Genomic DNA, 18,067 nt, shown 5'->3' on the forward strand with positions numbered 1-18,067 from the left:
TTAATTTTATGTTTTACTTTATTAATCCGTTATTTTTGCGCTAATGTTAGAGCCTTTCTCAGCGGGGATTTTATTTACATTGTGTTGTCTAACTTGTTGAAAATAGGGGAAGTGCGAGGTTGGCATGCCCTACACGCGTTTAAACCCCCAGTTTCCTTTATATAGTTTACTGACCGTTCCAAGGCGGTGCCCCTATTTTCAATTGGTTTTCTATCTGTCTTGTATTGTCCGTTGCGTATGTTTTCTTATTTGTTGTATGCGTCCCCCTCCCCCACCATTACTCCCCTATTGCCCCCTCCTTTCCCCTTGCATTTGCGCAACCTTTTGCATCCCTCCCACTTTACTTTGAGTTAGTTTTCGTGGCTCCCCTTTATTCAGGCTGACGGAATCCCAAGGCGGTTCACAATTGTTTTTTTTCTGCTTATATGGGTGCGTTTGTGTGATTGTGTGTCTAAGACGGTGCCGTACTGTTTCCATGTTATTTAGTTGGGTGTGGTTGTGTGTTTGATTTTGGTACACGAGTATCTGCGCTTTTGTGGTTTACGTTGTAGTGTGACTGTTATTAAGGAACATAGTATTCCCTTTGTATATTCATCTTTGTTCTCCTTCCCTTTCAAATTCCTCCCTCCCCCGGCCATTTTACCACTTTCTCCCCCTCTATCTATATTTCACATAAATTAATACACTGACGAGATATGAAAACGCAACAAACATATACCTGAATATACACTTTACAATAAAAAGCATTACCTGGAAATCTTCAACACATACATATCTCGTCACTATACAGTCATTGTGTTGATTTTACGGTCTGTTGTGCTGATTAAATTTGAACTCGATGGCTTTAGAGTATCGAGGTGTGTATTTGTTGAACATTTTAAGCTGATGCTTTTTGTACTGAAAATATATTCAGCCATATGATTGTTTCATTTTCATATCTCGTCAGTGTATGTTCTTGTTAGATGTTTGAAGCAACCCGTCTGTAATGTTTTTCCATTGGAACTTCCTTTTGTTGTGGACCTACTTTTCAAATGCGTGGCTCTGATGCTGTGTTTTAGGTGCTCTGTGCTTCCGAGAAATCTACCCTTACCTATTATCTTTTGTTGGGTGTTGTCTTTCTTTCTTGTTGATAGACTCTATATGTGTCGGAGCAGAAACGATTTTCGCGATATTGTCTAAGCAATGTAATTTCAACAGATGCCGATGTTAATGTTTAGTTTATCATTGTATGCATCCCATATATAATCCAAATATAACCTATATAAAACATCGGATAGAGTATATGTAACCACCTGAGAATGAAGGACTAAATCAGGTTATACACCAACAAAAGTGTATCAAATGCCACTGATTTATTAGATCAAATATTTGCAAGAAGATTGCGGCATATTATGCGGTATTGCAATCTTTATCTTAATATAAAACAATTAAAAGTACGTGCTAATGATGGAATAAGGTCAGTAATTACGTCAGCTCCCGTGGTGCAGTCAAAAGAAGTCCAAAGTAAATAGATCCTAATTTTCCCATTTATTGCGCAAATTCGTGTAGAACGAGTGCTTTGATCACCCCTTTTCACTGCCTGAAATGATACAGTTTTCATGTTTATACACCCCATATGACAAAGTTTGCAGATCGAAACCGAAAGTAGGGGTTTATTGTGCGGACAAGAGCAAATATGCGCCATGTTTAGAGTAGCAGACCACAAGTGCCTGGCATTTCACTAGAAACTATTCAACACCCTATTTTCTTTTCATTTGTTTTTGTTAATTTATCATAGAATTTTCATGAAAAATAGGTGTAGGAAAAAGTGATGTTCTATAAAGATACGTAAAGATGACCTGAAGTTGTCGTTTTTATATGAAACAAACAAGGATTTGAATTACTGACCTTCAACCTGATTATTTCCTTGCAGTAATAAAACAGCAACACAAAACAAGGGTATTATGTATTTTATATTACACTGTTAGTTTAAATATTTATGTATGTAAATGTTCAGTCGGTGAGCCGTTATTCGACTTGAATGACAAAAATAGTGAGTGATTTCATCATTGATTTAAAGCTTATTCTGATGATATTTCTAAAGGACATACAATAATTATCAAAATCAGTAAAGCTTGACAAAACCAAAAACAATAGATTCAGCTTGTGTGGTTTGACAATATCAAAAGCAACGTCGTCAAAATCATTATAAATTTTGATACAACCAAATGCAGTAGACGTCATTTTATACTTTAATCATCAAACACAAGTATATTGCCGTAACATAAATGACAATAGACATGATGCAATATACATCGAATAGAATAAGTTAAATAAACATCAGAAACTTGAGCAAATTTTAATGGACCAGATTGAGGACATTTCAGCTTTGCTGATGTGGCTACATACAATAAAGATGAAAAACGAGTTTGTAAAATATCACAGACACGCGTCTTATTCCAGAGATTTTTGCCTCAACAAATGCTTGTGTAATTGAAATAACTATTAATTTTAACGCCGTGAATCTTGAATAATGACTTCTGAATCTGTCGATGTCTTTACACGATTAATTAATGGAGGCTATACTGAAATTCGTACGTCTGACGTTTAATATTGTCGCAAAAATTTGGCACACAAAATTAATCAATGATTGTAAGTAGCAAGAAAACATTAATACTTCAAACACTTTAGTTGAATAATCAAATGTCAAACAATCTTATAAGTGTTTGACACTTTCAGAATTTATGTCACTATTTTCCAGTATCAGTACATTTTAACTACAGTCCATTGCCTCGGTTTCTCTGTTGCCATCAGCATAAACCACACGGTGTTCTTTGTTGCCGACGATTTGCGTCTGAATAGCTTGAAGCAACGACTTTGACTCCGCTGAATCACCTGTAAAATTCAAGGCATATCTTAATATCATCCACTTGTATCACCTAACTGTTGTAACTGATGTACATTTTAAAGTAATATGTAATTTCAATAACGAACTTACATAACGTCTGTAAAATTCAAAGCATATTTTTAATTGAACATTTCTACGTATGTAACTAGTATTTTTGTGATAATTTCTAACAAGGTCAAGTTAATTTTAAGTTACGATAAACTGAGAAATTTTCTTTAATGTTTACAATGATAATAATACCGTTATGACCCCGGTGTTTACACATGGTACATGTTTGGAATTTTGAAACTGCGGTAGCTGTTCACAATAGTAGTATATTCTGCTTATTAAATGGTTTACCATAGAAACTTACCTCCGTAATATACAAACTCAACCAAGCTGCTGATATCTCCTAGTTTGTCTTTGACAGTTTGACGTGACATAATGTCTTTCATGACACGTACAAAGTCTTCACATTGTTTCTTCATATCAGTGTTTGTCATGCCTGCAAACTTGAGCTGGCTCATCTCAAACAAACAGTTGATAGCTGCACTGTATTCAGCCAAAAAACATATGCTCTGAATAGTCCAAAGAAACATGTTAGTTGTGGCAATGAAACGCATAGGAAACGAATTTAGCATTATACTTATAGCTATTTGGTGGGCAGAATTATATATATTTCCTTTCTAATATCAGTTAAATATAATCTGTCAATTAGAAGCACCGTCTCTTATACTTCATTTCAGAAGGGCATTTTTAATTTTAATTGTATATTCAATGTCATTTTATACTGTAAATTTAACTTTTATGAATCATTTTCTTGGCTATGAAGGTATTAGATAATATACTGGTTAGTTACGTGCACATTTCTTTTTAATATATCATTCTGGGATCATGGATGTGAGGGTTGTTGAACATTTCTTTACCTCTAAACATGATATACTTTTATGACCAAACAAAGTATGCTATTATTTTGTTTGGATGCGTTTCATACTTCTTATGGTTCTTTTTACATATTTTATTTCCTAGCGCATGTAGCTTCTAAATAAAAAGAAGTAATGTTAAAAACATACTTCCTTCGTTTCCGGATTTGTGTATTTGTACATGTGCAAGTAGAACAATCGATCCTGGCCTGCCATTGGCACTTTCAATACCTTTGTACGACCTACATATTCGACAAACGGTTCTGGACAACTAGAAAAGAAATGACCACTTATTCAATGAAAATAAAAGTTTAACTTTCTTAGAAACTTTTCGTTAGGATATAAGCATTAAAACTGTATTCATTTTATCAAAATAAACAGACACAAGTCAATGAACTGTATTTCAACATAATTCAATTATTTTTATGTAATGTTTATGTAACATTAACCTTATAGTAAAAAATTCTTAACAAAAATGCACCACTGTTTCATGATATTAACGCGATTATTTATGAATGGATACTACTGTATAAATACATTCTTGCGGTATAGTAAGTAGGTAAACTTCACACCAACCCGTCATTCGCTGCATCATGAAGCTTCTCTTCTGCTTTACAAGACCATGGCACGAAAATGAACAACTTTTCAATACAGTAACACTCTATCTTCTCTCTCTTCAAAACGTCTTCAATCCTGTCTTGTAAACCTGTAACAAAATCATGTCTTTCATAATTGCTATTTTAAAAGTCTGAATTAGGTTTAAAGCAACTACTACACAAAACGTATAGTGTCAGGAGTATACGGTGCATGATGCTAAGTAACCATGATGATAATCGATAAATTCCGTATTCTCTGTAAGATATTTCGGCATTCTCCGTTTCTTATGGAAAGCCATGTGCGCAATGAGCTATACTTACGTCCGAAGAATGTCGGATTGCCTTTATAACGCGAATACGTTATACCACGGAAATTGCCGAATGTCATAATAGGTCAACAACCTTAAGAAACAGAAAGTATGATAAGGATCTATGATCCTTTCAATGCAAAATAGAAATGGAAACTAACTGAATGTCGATTAACTTGATAATTGGTTGTATATTTTTGTGTCAGATATAATTATTCATCAGTTTAGAACGATTTAAGTAAAGTGTTAGAAAAACATATACCTGGTTTCAATGTAACTGATAAGTAATTGATGTAGTTTGCCCATGCTAGACCTGTAGCAACGTCTCCGCACGGAATTCTGTGCTTCATTTTCACAGGTTTGCCTGAAGTAAATACCAGTCTACACATTAAATGGTCTTTACACGACCTAAAAGGTGCTTGTACTTCTTAGGATGCAAAATATTTGCGAGAACCTTACTTTCGCAAATATTTTTTCGAAACAGTACATACATTTTATATCCTAATGCATTTCAGATTTCAATTATCAGTATTTCGCGATTCCAAAATAAAATATAATGCATACAAAATAAGACAAATCGGATCAAATTTACAAAATTATATTGACGCGTTTGTAGTATTACATTAAAAGATAGAACATTACTTACCATGTATAGTCTGTAAGATGACATCAAGGTAATTTGGTTCCTCTGCACTGACCAGAGTGACCCATCTAATCAAAGCCGGTATTTCATGTGGTTTAACCTTTACTGTAACCGGCAACACACAAAGGGAGTTCTCGCATACACTTTCATGTAAACATGCTATACATTTGAAGGCAAGAGGATTGTTGAATTCGAGCGTGCTTTTCGATATCACGAAAATGTACCAGTTGGCTTGCGGAACATTCATTTCTGAAAAATTTGTGCCTTGAATACCGATGTCAGCATAAACAGATATGCCTTTTGCTCTAAGACATTCGGCAATATTTGTTGCTATTTCACAATCTTCTGTGACATCCGGTCGACAAAGGATAGTAACATCGTTTTCCTGCCTTTTTTCATTTGGATCCATAAACCTGTGTGGAATTCTTTCAGTGACTGTGGTCTATGTATTGTAGAAAAGAAAGAAAGTAAAATACATTGTAGACATTCAAAGTAAACGATAACTTTCCCGAAAATAATGAAGTCAAATCGTTTCGTCAATTCCTTTTGTGTATTTGAAGACGGACAACAGCGAGAAAATGCTAATTTGTTTAGCTAGGATGTAATATCTAAATTCATTTATATGCTAAGTTATGTCACAAAGAAGGAAAGGAGCACCATCATCTACAGTTAATGAAAGGCATGCTTAGAGATCTTGCACAAAACTTACATTTGTATCCAGATGGTGCTTGATGGCATCAAGCAATATTTTCTGCATTGACACGTTCGGGTCTACAATTAAACATTTGGCTCTTATATGTTGTAGAAATAAATATATAATCTGATATACAATGAATGTAGAACAAATTATATTTCATTTTAAGTGTTTAGGTGTTAAATATTTCAAGAATGAATCAATACTATAGCAAACATATATCAAAACGGTAGCAGGAAAAGAAAACCTCAAATAGAATGTTTTTTATTGATCTAAAAGCTTCATGCTTTGTTTAATTTCTTATATTTAAGTTTCTTAGACTCTCATTAATGTTATCAAGGCATATAAAACTAAAATGAAAAAAAAAAAGCTTTACCATTGTATGGTAATAATTCCACAACGTCGTTGCAAGGCTGGTTGAGGCTATGGTTCACAACTTCATTCATTGTATGATAGAATCGAGCCACTTGAAATATCATATCAACTTTGGCTAGTCCTTCGTTCTCCATTCTGTATATAGCATTCAAAACATTTGGTGTGTCGGCAAAGAAATAGTAAGGTTCCTGGAAAAAACAAAGAAAAACAACTGTCAATTCAAAACCCTGTACTTCGTTCACGCACAATTGCGAACCGTATGTACATTATAATGAATGGAACTTTACAAATGCATATGTTACTTGATCGACCTATGTTTAGTTTTCCAGTTTTTCCGTCTTTTTTAAGGTTTATTGAAACAGACTTAATTGATACTTGCAAAACTAAAAATAACAATATAATATGAATGCCAAATTACAGCATAAAATTAGATTTGGACTTTTAAGGAAGAACATTGTCAAACTTTCGGTCGTTTATATTTGACAAATTACCTCCCCTTCCTTTTGTATACTGTAGATTCTAATGCAGAACTTTCGAGGCTTTCCGGCGTGAGAAACTTCAAAGTTCAAAGAAGATGCTTCCTTGATAGTAATGTTGTTCTCATTATCGACACTCTGCAGAGTGTCTAAGGTTTTGCATGAACTTGGAATAAGTACGTAGTATTTAGTAGATACCCTGCCAGGGTTTCTCTTGTATACATCACTGTCGGGTAACTGTCTTTTCAGCTCTAGAGTAGAACATCATTTTTATTTAGATCTCTCTAAACAGTTTATCATTGGGTGTGAATCGTGTTCATGCAAAGAGGTGTTTGAAAAACATGAGAAACAAAGATATTGGAACGATACACTCAATTACAAATTGTATAATTTTAATATTCATATCATACTTTTGTTTTATAAATTGCATTATAATTCATATCGGTAATGATTCCAGCAGATAGAAAACATATCTTATATTTGAACTGGTAACGTTTAACGAATTAAAAATGTTCACCTATCACTGAAAAAGAAATTAAAATTATATTTACCTGGGAGAGCATATCTGCAAAACCCAATAAAATGGGAAAACACAAGTCCGTGTGCCAAACTTCCAACTGGTAGAATATCCGGTAATTTGACTTCCTCTGTATAATAGACATTTTAAAACTATGAGTAAATACTGATTCTGCCTTTGCGATCAGTGTAGATCATGTGCAAATCCTTGCAGTGTGATCATGATCTGCATTGTTCTCAATTTAGTCAGTATATTATTGGTAAGCACCCCATTTAACAGTTAATGGTGCTCTCCAAGTTGAAAGATGGACAAGTTCATTATAGAAATTTTGCAGGTAAGGGTTAAGATTGTTTCTAAGCGGAGGCATACAGACAGTACTACTGGGAAATAGAAATTGTGAGTAAGCAACCTCGATTTCAATAATTCAAATGTCATTTAGGTCTGCAGCTACTAATGCTGAGATTGCAAGGATTATGTAAGAATGTGTTTCATCAACAAGCAGACAAAAATATAAATTATATTTGGTAAAAAGATCATTAAAATTTAAGTTCACAAAAATGAATATTAATAAAATCTATAAGATTCCTTTGGAAACATAAGAACGCATCCAATTTACATAATTGCAGACTCTGTTTGACTGAGTCTATTCATGATAGGTAACGAGATGAGTAACCTTAGTACAGGCGTTAGGGGTATTCTGTTACAGTTAAATTGAATGTACTCCATGATCCTAAAGGGCCAGTACTATTATAACAACACTGAGTCTAAGTGCTGGAAGACTTTTTACAGTCACCACATAAAGATGACCGAAGATTGTGGACTTCACACAATCACAGTACATTTACAATTACATGATGATAAGCATGCTAATTTACCTTTAACATAAGTTGCCAGTTGATCACCCCAGCCGTCATCACTAAAGTCCAATTGAAAATGAGGGACCGAAGCTAGCAGATCTTTTTTCAGAAATTTTACATCACTTTCACAAACGCCTTCCAGTACTATTTTAAGAATCAATCTGTCAGAGCACTTAGATTGTTCGAGAGCAAGAATCGTTTCCAGAAGCACCCATGAACTATTTATTGATTCCTTGCTGAGCAGTAGCAGAGTTGTCTTTGAGTTTTCGATGCAGTTTACTATATTTGTGACAACTGGACACCCAGGAGTAAAAGCCTCATGGCTTTCACAGGAAAGGTTCTTTTTCTTCAGTTCAGAAGCGATTTTACGAACTTTCTTCTCGTCAGCAGTGTTTGATTTGAATACCAAAAAGACATCATTTTCAAAACCAGGAATCTCGTCTTTTGCCTTAGCAAAGCCTCTCTTTTCGTCTTCTCTTGTACCAGACATAGCTGCATATTACAGAACAATAAAAAGTCAGCAAGCGAATTCAATGAATTAGTATCTCAGCGAAACGGGTATTTCAGACATTGAAAAGCTATGACAAAAAATGAATATTTTTAATTCATCAAACTGCACTGAGGTAAGCGTTAATGTATAGACAGGCTTAAAATCATGGTTCGCTTTAATACACAGTATCAAAAAAGTACATATATACTACTAAACAGAAGTCGACAAATTAATCATTTTACCTAATTAAAATGATGTAACTCCTAAGCAACAAAATCGATTTTATCAGCATTTGCAAGGCAGTAGCTACGCGCACCAAATACTGTCTGAAGGTGGACAGTCTTAAAACGATACAAATATCTATATGTTTTTACCATCGTTGTTACTCAGACATGTTTTTAGTCACTGGGTGCAGCGCAGCTGTATAATTAAGCAAATCGATGTGTAATCGATTCTATATACGGGTTTTATACGGGATATGCTTTTAAATGAAAATCAAATTTTATATTGATGATGCTAATGAATAATTGTAACGATGATAAATAATTTTGAATGATACTAACTTTGACTGAAGATGACTTATATGATGATATTTTTTCTGGGTTTAACGTCACATCGACACAATTATTGGTCATGTGGCGACGTCCAAGCTTTTAATGGTGGAGGAAGACCCAAGACACCGCTCCGTCAATATTTCACCACGGGCGGGCACCTGTGTAGAACCATCAACCTTCCATAAGCCAGCTGGATGGCTTCCTCACATGAAGAATTTAACGCCCCGGACGAGGCTTGAACCCACATCAGGAAAAACATCAGTTTGACCAATCAGAAATTGCTTATTTATAGAACATATTGGAAAGTGATGTGAGTTATTCATTAAAATGATTTTGTAAAAACGCTTTTTTAGTCTTCGATACATAAAAACATACAAGGAATCATTTTAGAAAAGTGATTTGTTGAGGTAATGATTAGAATGATAGTGTAAAAACACTTGTTTAGTCTTCGATACATAAAACATACTATTCTGCACACATACTATAGTGCTGTATACACAAATTGTTGAAGCATTTCATTTAATACAATATCAATATGCTTATCATATTTAGAGAAGAATGCTTAGAGTTTGAGCGATCATTGTGGTTGTGACGTTTCACATTTTTATTATTTGTTTAATGTACATAAAATCACGGAGACATAACAGCCCATAGTTCGAATCGGTGTGACATCAATACAGAAGTCAAGTCCGTTTTCCACATTTTGATATTAAGTGCATAGACACTACTCACAAATAAAAGTGTTTTTTTATTTATTTATTTTTTGCGCGTTAATTAAAGTGAAACATAATGTTACTACTCCTACTATGTGTTTCTTTATGTTTTTAGTGTATTAATTATGAACTTTTTATGTTAATCAGAATAAAATAAAGAGAACCTACATATGAACCGTGCCATGAAAAAAACCAACATAGTGGCTTTGCGACCAGCATGGATCCAGACCAGCCTGCGCATCCGCGCAGTCTGGTCAGGATCCATGCTGTTCGCTAACAGTTTCTCTGATTGCAATAGGCTTTGAAAGCGAACAGCATGGATCCTGACCAGACTGCGCGGATGCTGGTCTGGATCCATGCTGGTCTCAAAGCCACTATGTTGGTTTTCTCATGGCACGGCTCATATAATATGAAGTAAAGTTAATATATTATGACACAGGTATCAGAAACAACCTGATAACAATAACTCTGGTAATATTAAGTTGACAAACTTTTCAGGATAACAGATACGAGGCAAAACAAACGCTTAAATTAAATATCAGCTCCATTTGACTGTCATCAAAATTTGTTCGCGGAAGTATAGACCAACGTACGGACATACTGACAATATCATAACATTTTAGGGAGAGATGATAAATGTAATTTAAGCTCACATGTGTATTTTGAATTATTTCATCCGAAGTAAGTATTCTATTGAAATAACATGATTATTTGCTAAATCCTTCTTCTGTCCGTCTTTGAAGCTGTTGTAAAAAGTGATCGTTGTTCTACCAAATATCATCCTGTTATCTTTAGTTTGTCAAAATAAATCATCGAGGTTGATATAAGTATCAAATCGAAACTTACTGGATACTCATTATCAGTATTTATATGATATACACGAGTTATCAGTAAACAAAAACATGTAATATACTTAACGCCATTAGATTTGTTAGCTTTATTACAATGTATCATTTCTTACCCAGTGTGTAAAGAAATTTCCCCTTTATCATATGTAAACATCTTGTCAAAAAACAAAATAACCCCCCAACTCCCCCCACCAAAAAAAAAAAAAAAAAAAAAAACAACAACAAAAAAAAACAAACAAACAAACAAACAAACAAAGAACAAAACCAAAAGTATGAAACAATGATTTTGTATTTCATTACTGATTAATGTCTTAAAACATTGTTGTAATCAAATATAGAAATCTGTGATTCAAATTTTAACTTTCGTTTTTAATGATGTTATCTATCACTGTATTGTTTAAAAGATAATACCTAAACTATTTTCTCCTGTGATATCCAGACACTGCCATTATTCATTATTCTCAAACCAGTGCCATACCAGCTCTGAAACATATCCCAATGTCTGAAATATAAAATAGATACATGTAAACATTATCTTAACATAATCGAAGTCATGCACAACATACTAAAACACGCGACTTATTTTACTTTAACAGGTATCATTTTTCCTCATCAGTTACATATTTTCAATCATCTTAGAACTAAATCTAAGTTAGTAAGTATATTAAAAAGTTAAATCCAGATTTTCTACCATTTGTGTTTCGGTTTCGGTTAAATACCCATACATAGACTACTTCCGTTTTCCTACCTGTTAACGTTCTGTTTATCGTTGTGTGCTAAACTACCGCTATATCCATCGATGTTGTATTAATCAATGTAGTTCATTTGATATTCCGAACATTCCAAATAAACTATAAATACAAAAACATACCTTTGAAAGTTTTTGCTTTAGGTAAACTGACAAATCTCTACAGTTCTTTTGGATTTTCCGTTTTCAAGGTAATACGAAACGAGAGGAAATCCTATGTTTTCTGTTCTATATTTAGTTAGGTTATTTTCAACATTTTTAGTCAATTCCAAAATTGTAATTAACGCACGACAAAACAATACCAGTCCCTCCTGAGGGAATGGGAATGGGAGAAAAATGAACATGCTTTTTTGAAACTAAAATGATAAACATTGCTAAAATAGATCAATGAAGTAACTGATAACCGTAAAACACAAAAAAGTGCAATTGCTTTTACCGTTTTATTCCTATTCCGTCTCTGTAACATTGTTTTTGCATAACATTTAACAGCATTCCTAACATATAATAATGTTGCAAAAATATTTTATGTATGTTTAACACTGAATCAAAGGTAACTGGAAATTCCGTGGAAAAGTCCTTTTTATTGACTTCCGTGTTTGTATATTATAAAACCGAATTATGTCATGAACAGGTCTTCGTGAATTTCCGTAAATATTTCTGATATGGAATTCCGTAAGGGAAACGTGAAAAAACATTGGATTTACATTACTGTATGACATAAGGTGTTGGATCATTGCCGAAGAGGAATGATGTCCCTGAATATTTTTTATAAGCTTTCAGGGTACTTAATAGATGTCAAACCATATTGTGAATATTTTGAATCATAATGATAATAAAAAGTGTTAGTTTAAAAGCATTGCCAGTTTATTATAACATGGCAAATGGTTTGGGGCAAAAGATGAGGCGGCCCTATTCAAACCATCTGCGAGTTCTTGCCTTTCCATATGAAATGATACAATGTAGCACGTTTGGTCGTTTCTTTTAAATTCTACTTTTGTAAAGAAATAAAGGGTAAATTTTAATTTGAAAAGATAGAATTAAAAATAAATTAAAGTTATTCTAAATATGACTCAATTGGGTCTTTAAACAGAGACGGCTCTAGTGTTGCTTTGTTTTAAATTTTGATACTTTTATTGCAAAACTTTTAAACGAGCATAAAAACATTTACCCAAATAATTATGTTTGTTTCACATTGGGTAGAAAAAAAAGCTGATGAAGAAGTACTGAGATAATCATTGTTATTATAATAATCATTTTCTGATTCAGTAGCGGAAAAAGGCATGAATACAATAGGAAAAGTTGAAACTCCTCAGACGTGTAGCAGCTACAATTAAATAGCGACTGCTACTAGATTTTTATGAACCAAATTGTCAAGTAGATCTCACGACTACCTGTTGCAAACTTGACTGTAGAGGCGTTTATGCACCAAATTGTCAAGTAGATCTCATGATTACTTGTTGCAAACTTGGCTGTAGCGGTGTTTAAGAACCAAAATGTCAGGTAGATCTCACAGCTACCTGGTGTAAAATTGGCTGTAGCGGTGTTTATGTATTAGATTGTCAAGACGATCTCACAGCTACCTGGTGTGAACTTGGCTGTAGCGGTGTTTATGTACCAAAATGTCAAGTAGATCTGACATCTACCTGGTATGAACTTGGCCGTAGCGATGTTTATATACTAGATTGTCAAGTTCTCACAGCTACCTGGTGGGAACTTGACTGTAGCGGTGTTTATGTACCAGATTGTCAAGTAGATCTCATAGCTACCTGGTGTGAACTTGGCTGTAGCGGTGTTTATGTACCGAAATGTCAAGTAGATCTCACAGCTACCTGGTGATGGAAACTTGGCTGTAGCGGTGTTTATGTACCAAAATGTCAAGTAGATCTCACAGATACCTGGTGTAAACTTGTCTGTAGCGGTGTTTATGTACCAAAATGTCAAGTAGATCTCACATCTACCTGGTGTGAATTTGGCTGTAGCGGTGTTTATGTACCAAAATGTCAGGTAGATCTCACGTCTACCTGGTGTGAACTTGGCTGTAGCGGTGTTTATGTACCACAATGTCAAGTAGATCTCGAAGCTACCTGGTCGGAACTTGAATTTAGCGGTGTGTATGTACCAGATTGTCAAGTATATCTCATAGCTACCTGGTGGGAACATGACTGAAGCGGTGTTTATGTATCAGATTGTCAAGTAGATCTCACAGCTACGTGGTGTGAACTTAGCTGTAGCGGTGTTTATGTACCAAATTGTCAAGTAGATCTCACATCTATCTGGTGTGAACTTGGCTGTAGCGGTGTTTATGTACCAGATTGTCAAGTAGATCTCACAGCTACCTGGTCGGAACTTGAATTTAGCGGTGTGTATGTACCAAAATGTCAAGTAGATCTCACAGCTACCTGGTGTGAACTTAGCTGTAGCGGTGTTTATGTACCAAAATGTCAAGTAGATCTAACAGCTACCTGGTGTGAACTTAGCTGTAGCGGTGTTTATGTACCAAAATGTCAAGTAAATCTCACATCTACCTGGTGTGAACTTGGCTGTAGCGGTGTTTATGTACCAAAATGTCAAGTAGATCTCACAGCTACTTGGTGGAAAATTGGCTGTAGTGGTGTTTATGTATCAGATTATCAAGTAGATCTCACATCTACCTGGTGTGAACTTGGCTGTAGCGGTGTTTATGTACCAAAATGTCAAGTAGATCTCACAGGTACCTGGTGTGAACTTGGCTGTAGCGGTGTTTATGTACCAAAATGTCAAGTAGATCTCACATCTACCTGGTGGGAACTTGGCTGTAGCGGTGTTTATGTACCAGATTGTCAAGTAGATTTCACAGCTACCTAGTGTGAACTTGGCTGTAGCGGTATTTATGAACCAAATTGTCAAGTAGATCTCACATCTATCTGGTGTGAACTTGGCTGTAGCGGTGTTTATGTACCAAAATGTCAAGTAGATCTCACAGCTACCTGGTGTGAAATTGGCTGTAGCGATGCTTATGTACCAGATTGTCAAGTAGATCTCACATCTACCTGGTGTGAACTTGGCTGTAGCGGTGTTTATGCACCAAACTGTCTACCAGATCTCAAATATATCTGGTGAGAACTTGGCTGCAGCGGTGTTTATGCACCAACTTGTCAAGTAGATCTCATTTCTACCTGGTGTGAATTTTGCTGTAGCGGAGTTCATGTACTAAATTGGCAAGTAGATCTCACATCTATCTGGTAAGAACTTGTCTGTAGCGGTGTTTATGCACCAAACTGTCAAGTAGATCTCACAGTTACCTGGTGTGAATTTGTCTGTAGCGGTGTTTATGTACCATATTGTCAAGTAGATCTCACAGCTACCTGGTGTGAACTTGGCTGTAGCGGTGTTTATGTACCAAAATGTCAAATAGATCTCACAGCTACCTGGTGTGAACTTGGCTGTAGCGGTGTTGATGTACCAAAATGTCAAGTATATCTCACAGATACCTGGTGTGAACATGGCTGTAGCGGTGTTTATGTACCAAAATGCCAAGTAGATCTCACATCTATCTAGTGTGAACTTGGCTATAGCGGTGTTGATGTACCAAAATGTCACGTAAATCTCACATCTATCTAGTGTGAACTTGGCTGTAGCGGTGTTTATGTACCAGATTGTCAAGTAGATCTCACAGCTACCTGGTGGGAACTTGGCTGTAGCGGTGTTTATGTACCAGATTGTCAAGTAGATCTCATGGCTACCTGGTGCAAACTTAGTTGCAGCTGTGTTTGTAGCGGTGTTTATGTACCAACATGTCAAGTAGATCTCACATCTCCCTGGTGTGAATTTGGCTTTAGTGGTGTTTATATACTAGATTGTCATGGAGATCTCACATCTACCTGGTGGGAACTTGGCTGTAGCGGTGTTTATATACCAGATTGTCAAGTAGATCTCACAGCTACCTGGTGGGAACTTGCTGTAGCGGTGTTTATGTACCAGATTGTCAAGTAGATCTCACAGCTACCTGGTGCAAACTTAGTTGCAGCTGTGTTTGTAGCGGTGTTTATGTACCAAAATGTCAAGTAGATCTCACATCTACCTGGTGTGAATATGGCTGTAGCGGTGTTTTTGTACTAGATTGTCATGGAGATCTCACAGCTACCTGGTGGGAACTTGGCTGTAGCGGTGTTTATGTACCAAAATGTCAAGTAGATCTCACATCTACCTGGTGGGAACTTGGCTGTAGCGGTGTTTATGTACCAGATTGTCAAGTAGATTTCACAGCTACCTGGTGTGAACTTGGCTGTAGCGGTATTTATGAACCAAATTGTCAAGTAGATCTCACATCTATCTGGTGTGAACTTGGCTGTAGCGGTGTTTATGTACCAAAATGTCAAGTAGATCTCACAGCTACCTGGTGTGAAATTGGCTGTAGCGATGTTTATGTACCAGATTGTCAAGTAGATCTCACATCTACCTGGTGTGAACTTGGCTGTAGCGGTGTTTATGCACCAAACTGTCTACCAGATCTCAAATATATCTGGTGAGAACTTGGCTGCAGCGGTGTTTATGCATCAACTTGTCAAGTAGATCTCACATCTACCTGGTGTGAATTTTGCTGAAGCGGAGTTCATGTACTAAATTGGCAAGTAGATCTCACATCTATCTGGTAAGAACTTGTCTGTAGCGGTGTTTATGCACCAAACTGTCAAGTAGATCTCACAGCTACCTGATGTGAATTTGTCTGTAGCGGTGTTTATGTACCAGATTGTCAAGTAGATCTCACAGCTACCTGGTGTGAACTTGGCTGTAGCGGTGTTTATGTACCAAAATGTCAAATAGATCTCACAGCTACCTGGTGTGAACTTGGCTGTAGCGGTGTTGATGTACCAAAATGTCAAGTATATCTCACAGATACCTGGTGTGAACATGGCTGTAGCGGTGTTTATGTACCAAAATGCCAAGTAGATCTCACATCTATCTAGTGTGAACTTGGCTGTAGCGGTGTTGATGTACCAAAATGTCACGTAAATCTCACATCTATCTAGTGTGAACTTGGCTGTAGCGGTGTTTATGTACCAGATTGTCAAGTAGATCTCACAACTACCTGGTGGGAACTTGGCTGTAGCGGTGTTTATGTACCAGATTGTCAAGTAGATCTCATGGCTACCTGGTGCAAACTTAGTTGCAGCTGTGTTTGTAGCGGTGTTTATGTACCAACATGTCAAGTAGATCTCACATCTCCCTGGTGTGAATTTGGCTTTAGTGGTGTTTATATACTAGATTGTCATGGAGATCTCACAGCTACCTGGTGGGAACTTGGCTGAAGCGGTGTTTATATACCAGATTGTCAAGTAGATCTCACAGCTACCTGGTGCAAACTTAGTTGCAGCTGTGTTTGTAGCGGTGTTTATGTACCAAAATGTCAAGTAGATCTCACATCTACCTGGTATGAATATGGCTGTAGCGGTGTTTTTGTACTAGATTGTCATGGAGATCTCACAGCTACCTGGTGGGAACTTGGCTGTAGCGGTGTTTATGTACCAGATTGTCAAGTAGATCTCACAGCTACCTGGTTTGAACTTGGCCGTAGCGGTGTTTATGTACCAAAATGTCAAGTAGATCTCACAGATACCTGGTGTGAACTTGGCTGAAGCGGTGTTTATGTACCAAAATGTCAAGTAGATCTCACAGCTACTTAGTGGGAAATTGGTTGTAGCGGTGTTTATGTATCAGATTATCAAGTAGATCTCACATCTACCTGGTGTGAACTTGGCTGTAGCGGTGTTTATGTACCAAACTGTCAAGTAGATCTGACATCTACCTGGTGGTAAATTGGCTGTAGCGGTGTTTATGTACCAGATTGTCAAGTAGATCTCACATCTATCTGGTGTGAACTTGGCTGTAGCGGTGTTTATGTACCAAAACGTCAAGTAGATCTCACAGCTACCTGGTGTGAACTTGGCTGTAGCGGTGTTTATGTACCAAAATGTCAAGTAGATCTCACAGCTACTTAGTGGGAAATTGGCTGTAGCGGTGTTTATGTATCAGATTATCAAGAACATCTCACATCTACCTAGTGTGAACTTGGCTGTAACGGTGTTTATGTACCAAACTGTCAAGTAGATCTGACATCTGCCTGGTGGGAACTTGGCTGTAGCGGTGTTTATGTACCAGATTGTCAAGTAGATCTCACATCTATCTGGTGTGAAGTTGGCTGTAGCGGTGTTTATGTACCAAAACGTCAAGTAGATCTCACAGCTACCTGGTGTGAACATGGTCGTAGCGGTGCTTATGTACCAGTTTGCCAAGTTGATCTTACAGCTACCTGGTGTGAACTTGGCAGTAGCGGTGTTTATGCACCAAATTGTCTACTAGATCTCACATCTATCTGGTGTGAACTTGGCTGCAGCGGTGTTTATGCACCAAATTGTCACGTAGATCTCACATCTACCTGGTGTGAATTTTGCTGTAGCGGTGTTAATGTACCAAATTGGC

General features: G+C 36.2%; 2 protein-coding genes across 11 annotated transcripts in view; one reads left to right on the plus strand and one right to left on the minus strand.

Annotated features, from left to right (window-relative positions):
• The window catches only part of LOC123554298 (stimulator of interferon genes protein-like), a 67,296-nt gene that overhangs the window by 25,165 nt on the left and 24,064 nt on the right, over positions 1-18,067 (plus strand). The window lies entirely within an intron of this gene.
• Positions 1,935-12,182, minus strand: LOC123554292 (stimulator of interferon genes protein-like). Of its 7 annotated transcripts, XM_053548265.1 has the most exons (13): positions 12,045-12,182; positions 11,609-11,711; positions 11,272-11,362; positions 8,274-8,747; positions 7,433-7,528; positions 6,897-7,132; positions 6,407-6,593; positions 6,046-6,107; positions 5,340-5,778; positions 4,956-5,057; positions 3,940-4,495; positions 3,240-3,444; positions 1,935-2,874 (listed from the first exon to the last, which is right to left on the minus strand). In XM_053548265.1, exons 4-11 carry the CDS (start codon positions 8,743-8,745, stop codon positions 4,356-4,358), a joined length of 1,734 nt encoding a protein of 577 aa, XP_053404240.1. In that variant the 5' UTR covers positions 8,746-8,747; positions 11,272-11,362; positions 11,609-11,711; positions 12,045-12,182; the 3' UTR covers positions 1,935-2,874; positions 3,240-3,444; positions 3,940-4,355. The 7 variants fall into 7 exon arrangements, with proteins under 7 accessions (XP_053404240.1, XP_053404241.1, XP_053404237.1 ...); XM_053548266.1 differs by lacking the exon at positions 11,609-11,711 and having other exon boundaries at positions 12,045-12,181; XM_053548262.1 differs by lacking the exons at positions 11,609-11,711; positions 12,045-12,182 and adding an exon at positions 11,732-11,875.

This window comes from Mercenaria mercenaria, chromosome 7 (assembly GCF_021730395.1).
Source record: "Mercenaria mercenaria strain notata chromosome 7, MADL_Memer_1, whole genome shotgun sequence".
NCBI lineage: Eukaryota > Metazoa > Mollusca > Bivalvia > Venerida > Veneridae > Mercenaria > Mercenaria mercenaria.

What these genes read in the sequence shown, in the direction of transcription:
- LOC123554292 (XM_053548265.1), bottom strand. Translation starts at nt 8,745, where the DNA reads ATGTCTGGTACAAGAGAAGACGAAAAGAGAGGCTTTGCTAAGGCAAAA. An exon ending in AGCACCATCTGGATACAAAT is followed by an intron (nt 5,779 to 6,045) that starts GTAAGTTTTGTG and finishes TACAATACATAG; the next exon opens with ACCACAGTCACTGAAAGAAT. An exon ending in CATCTTACAGACTATACATG is followed by an intron (nt 5,058 to 5,339) that starts GTAAGTAATGTT and finishes TATTTACTTCAG; the next exon opens with GCAAACCTGTGAAAATGAAG.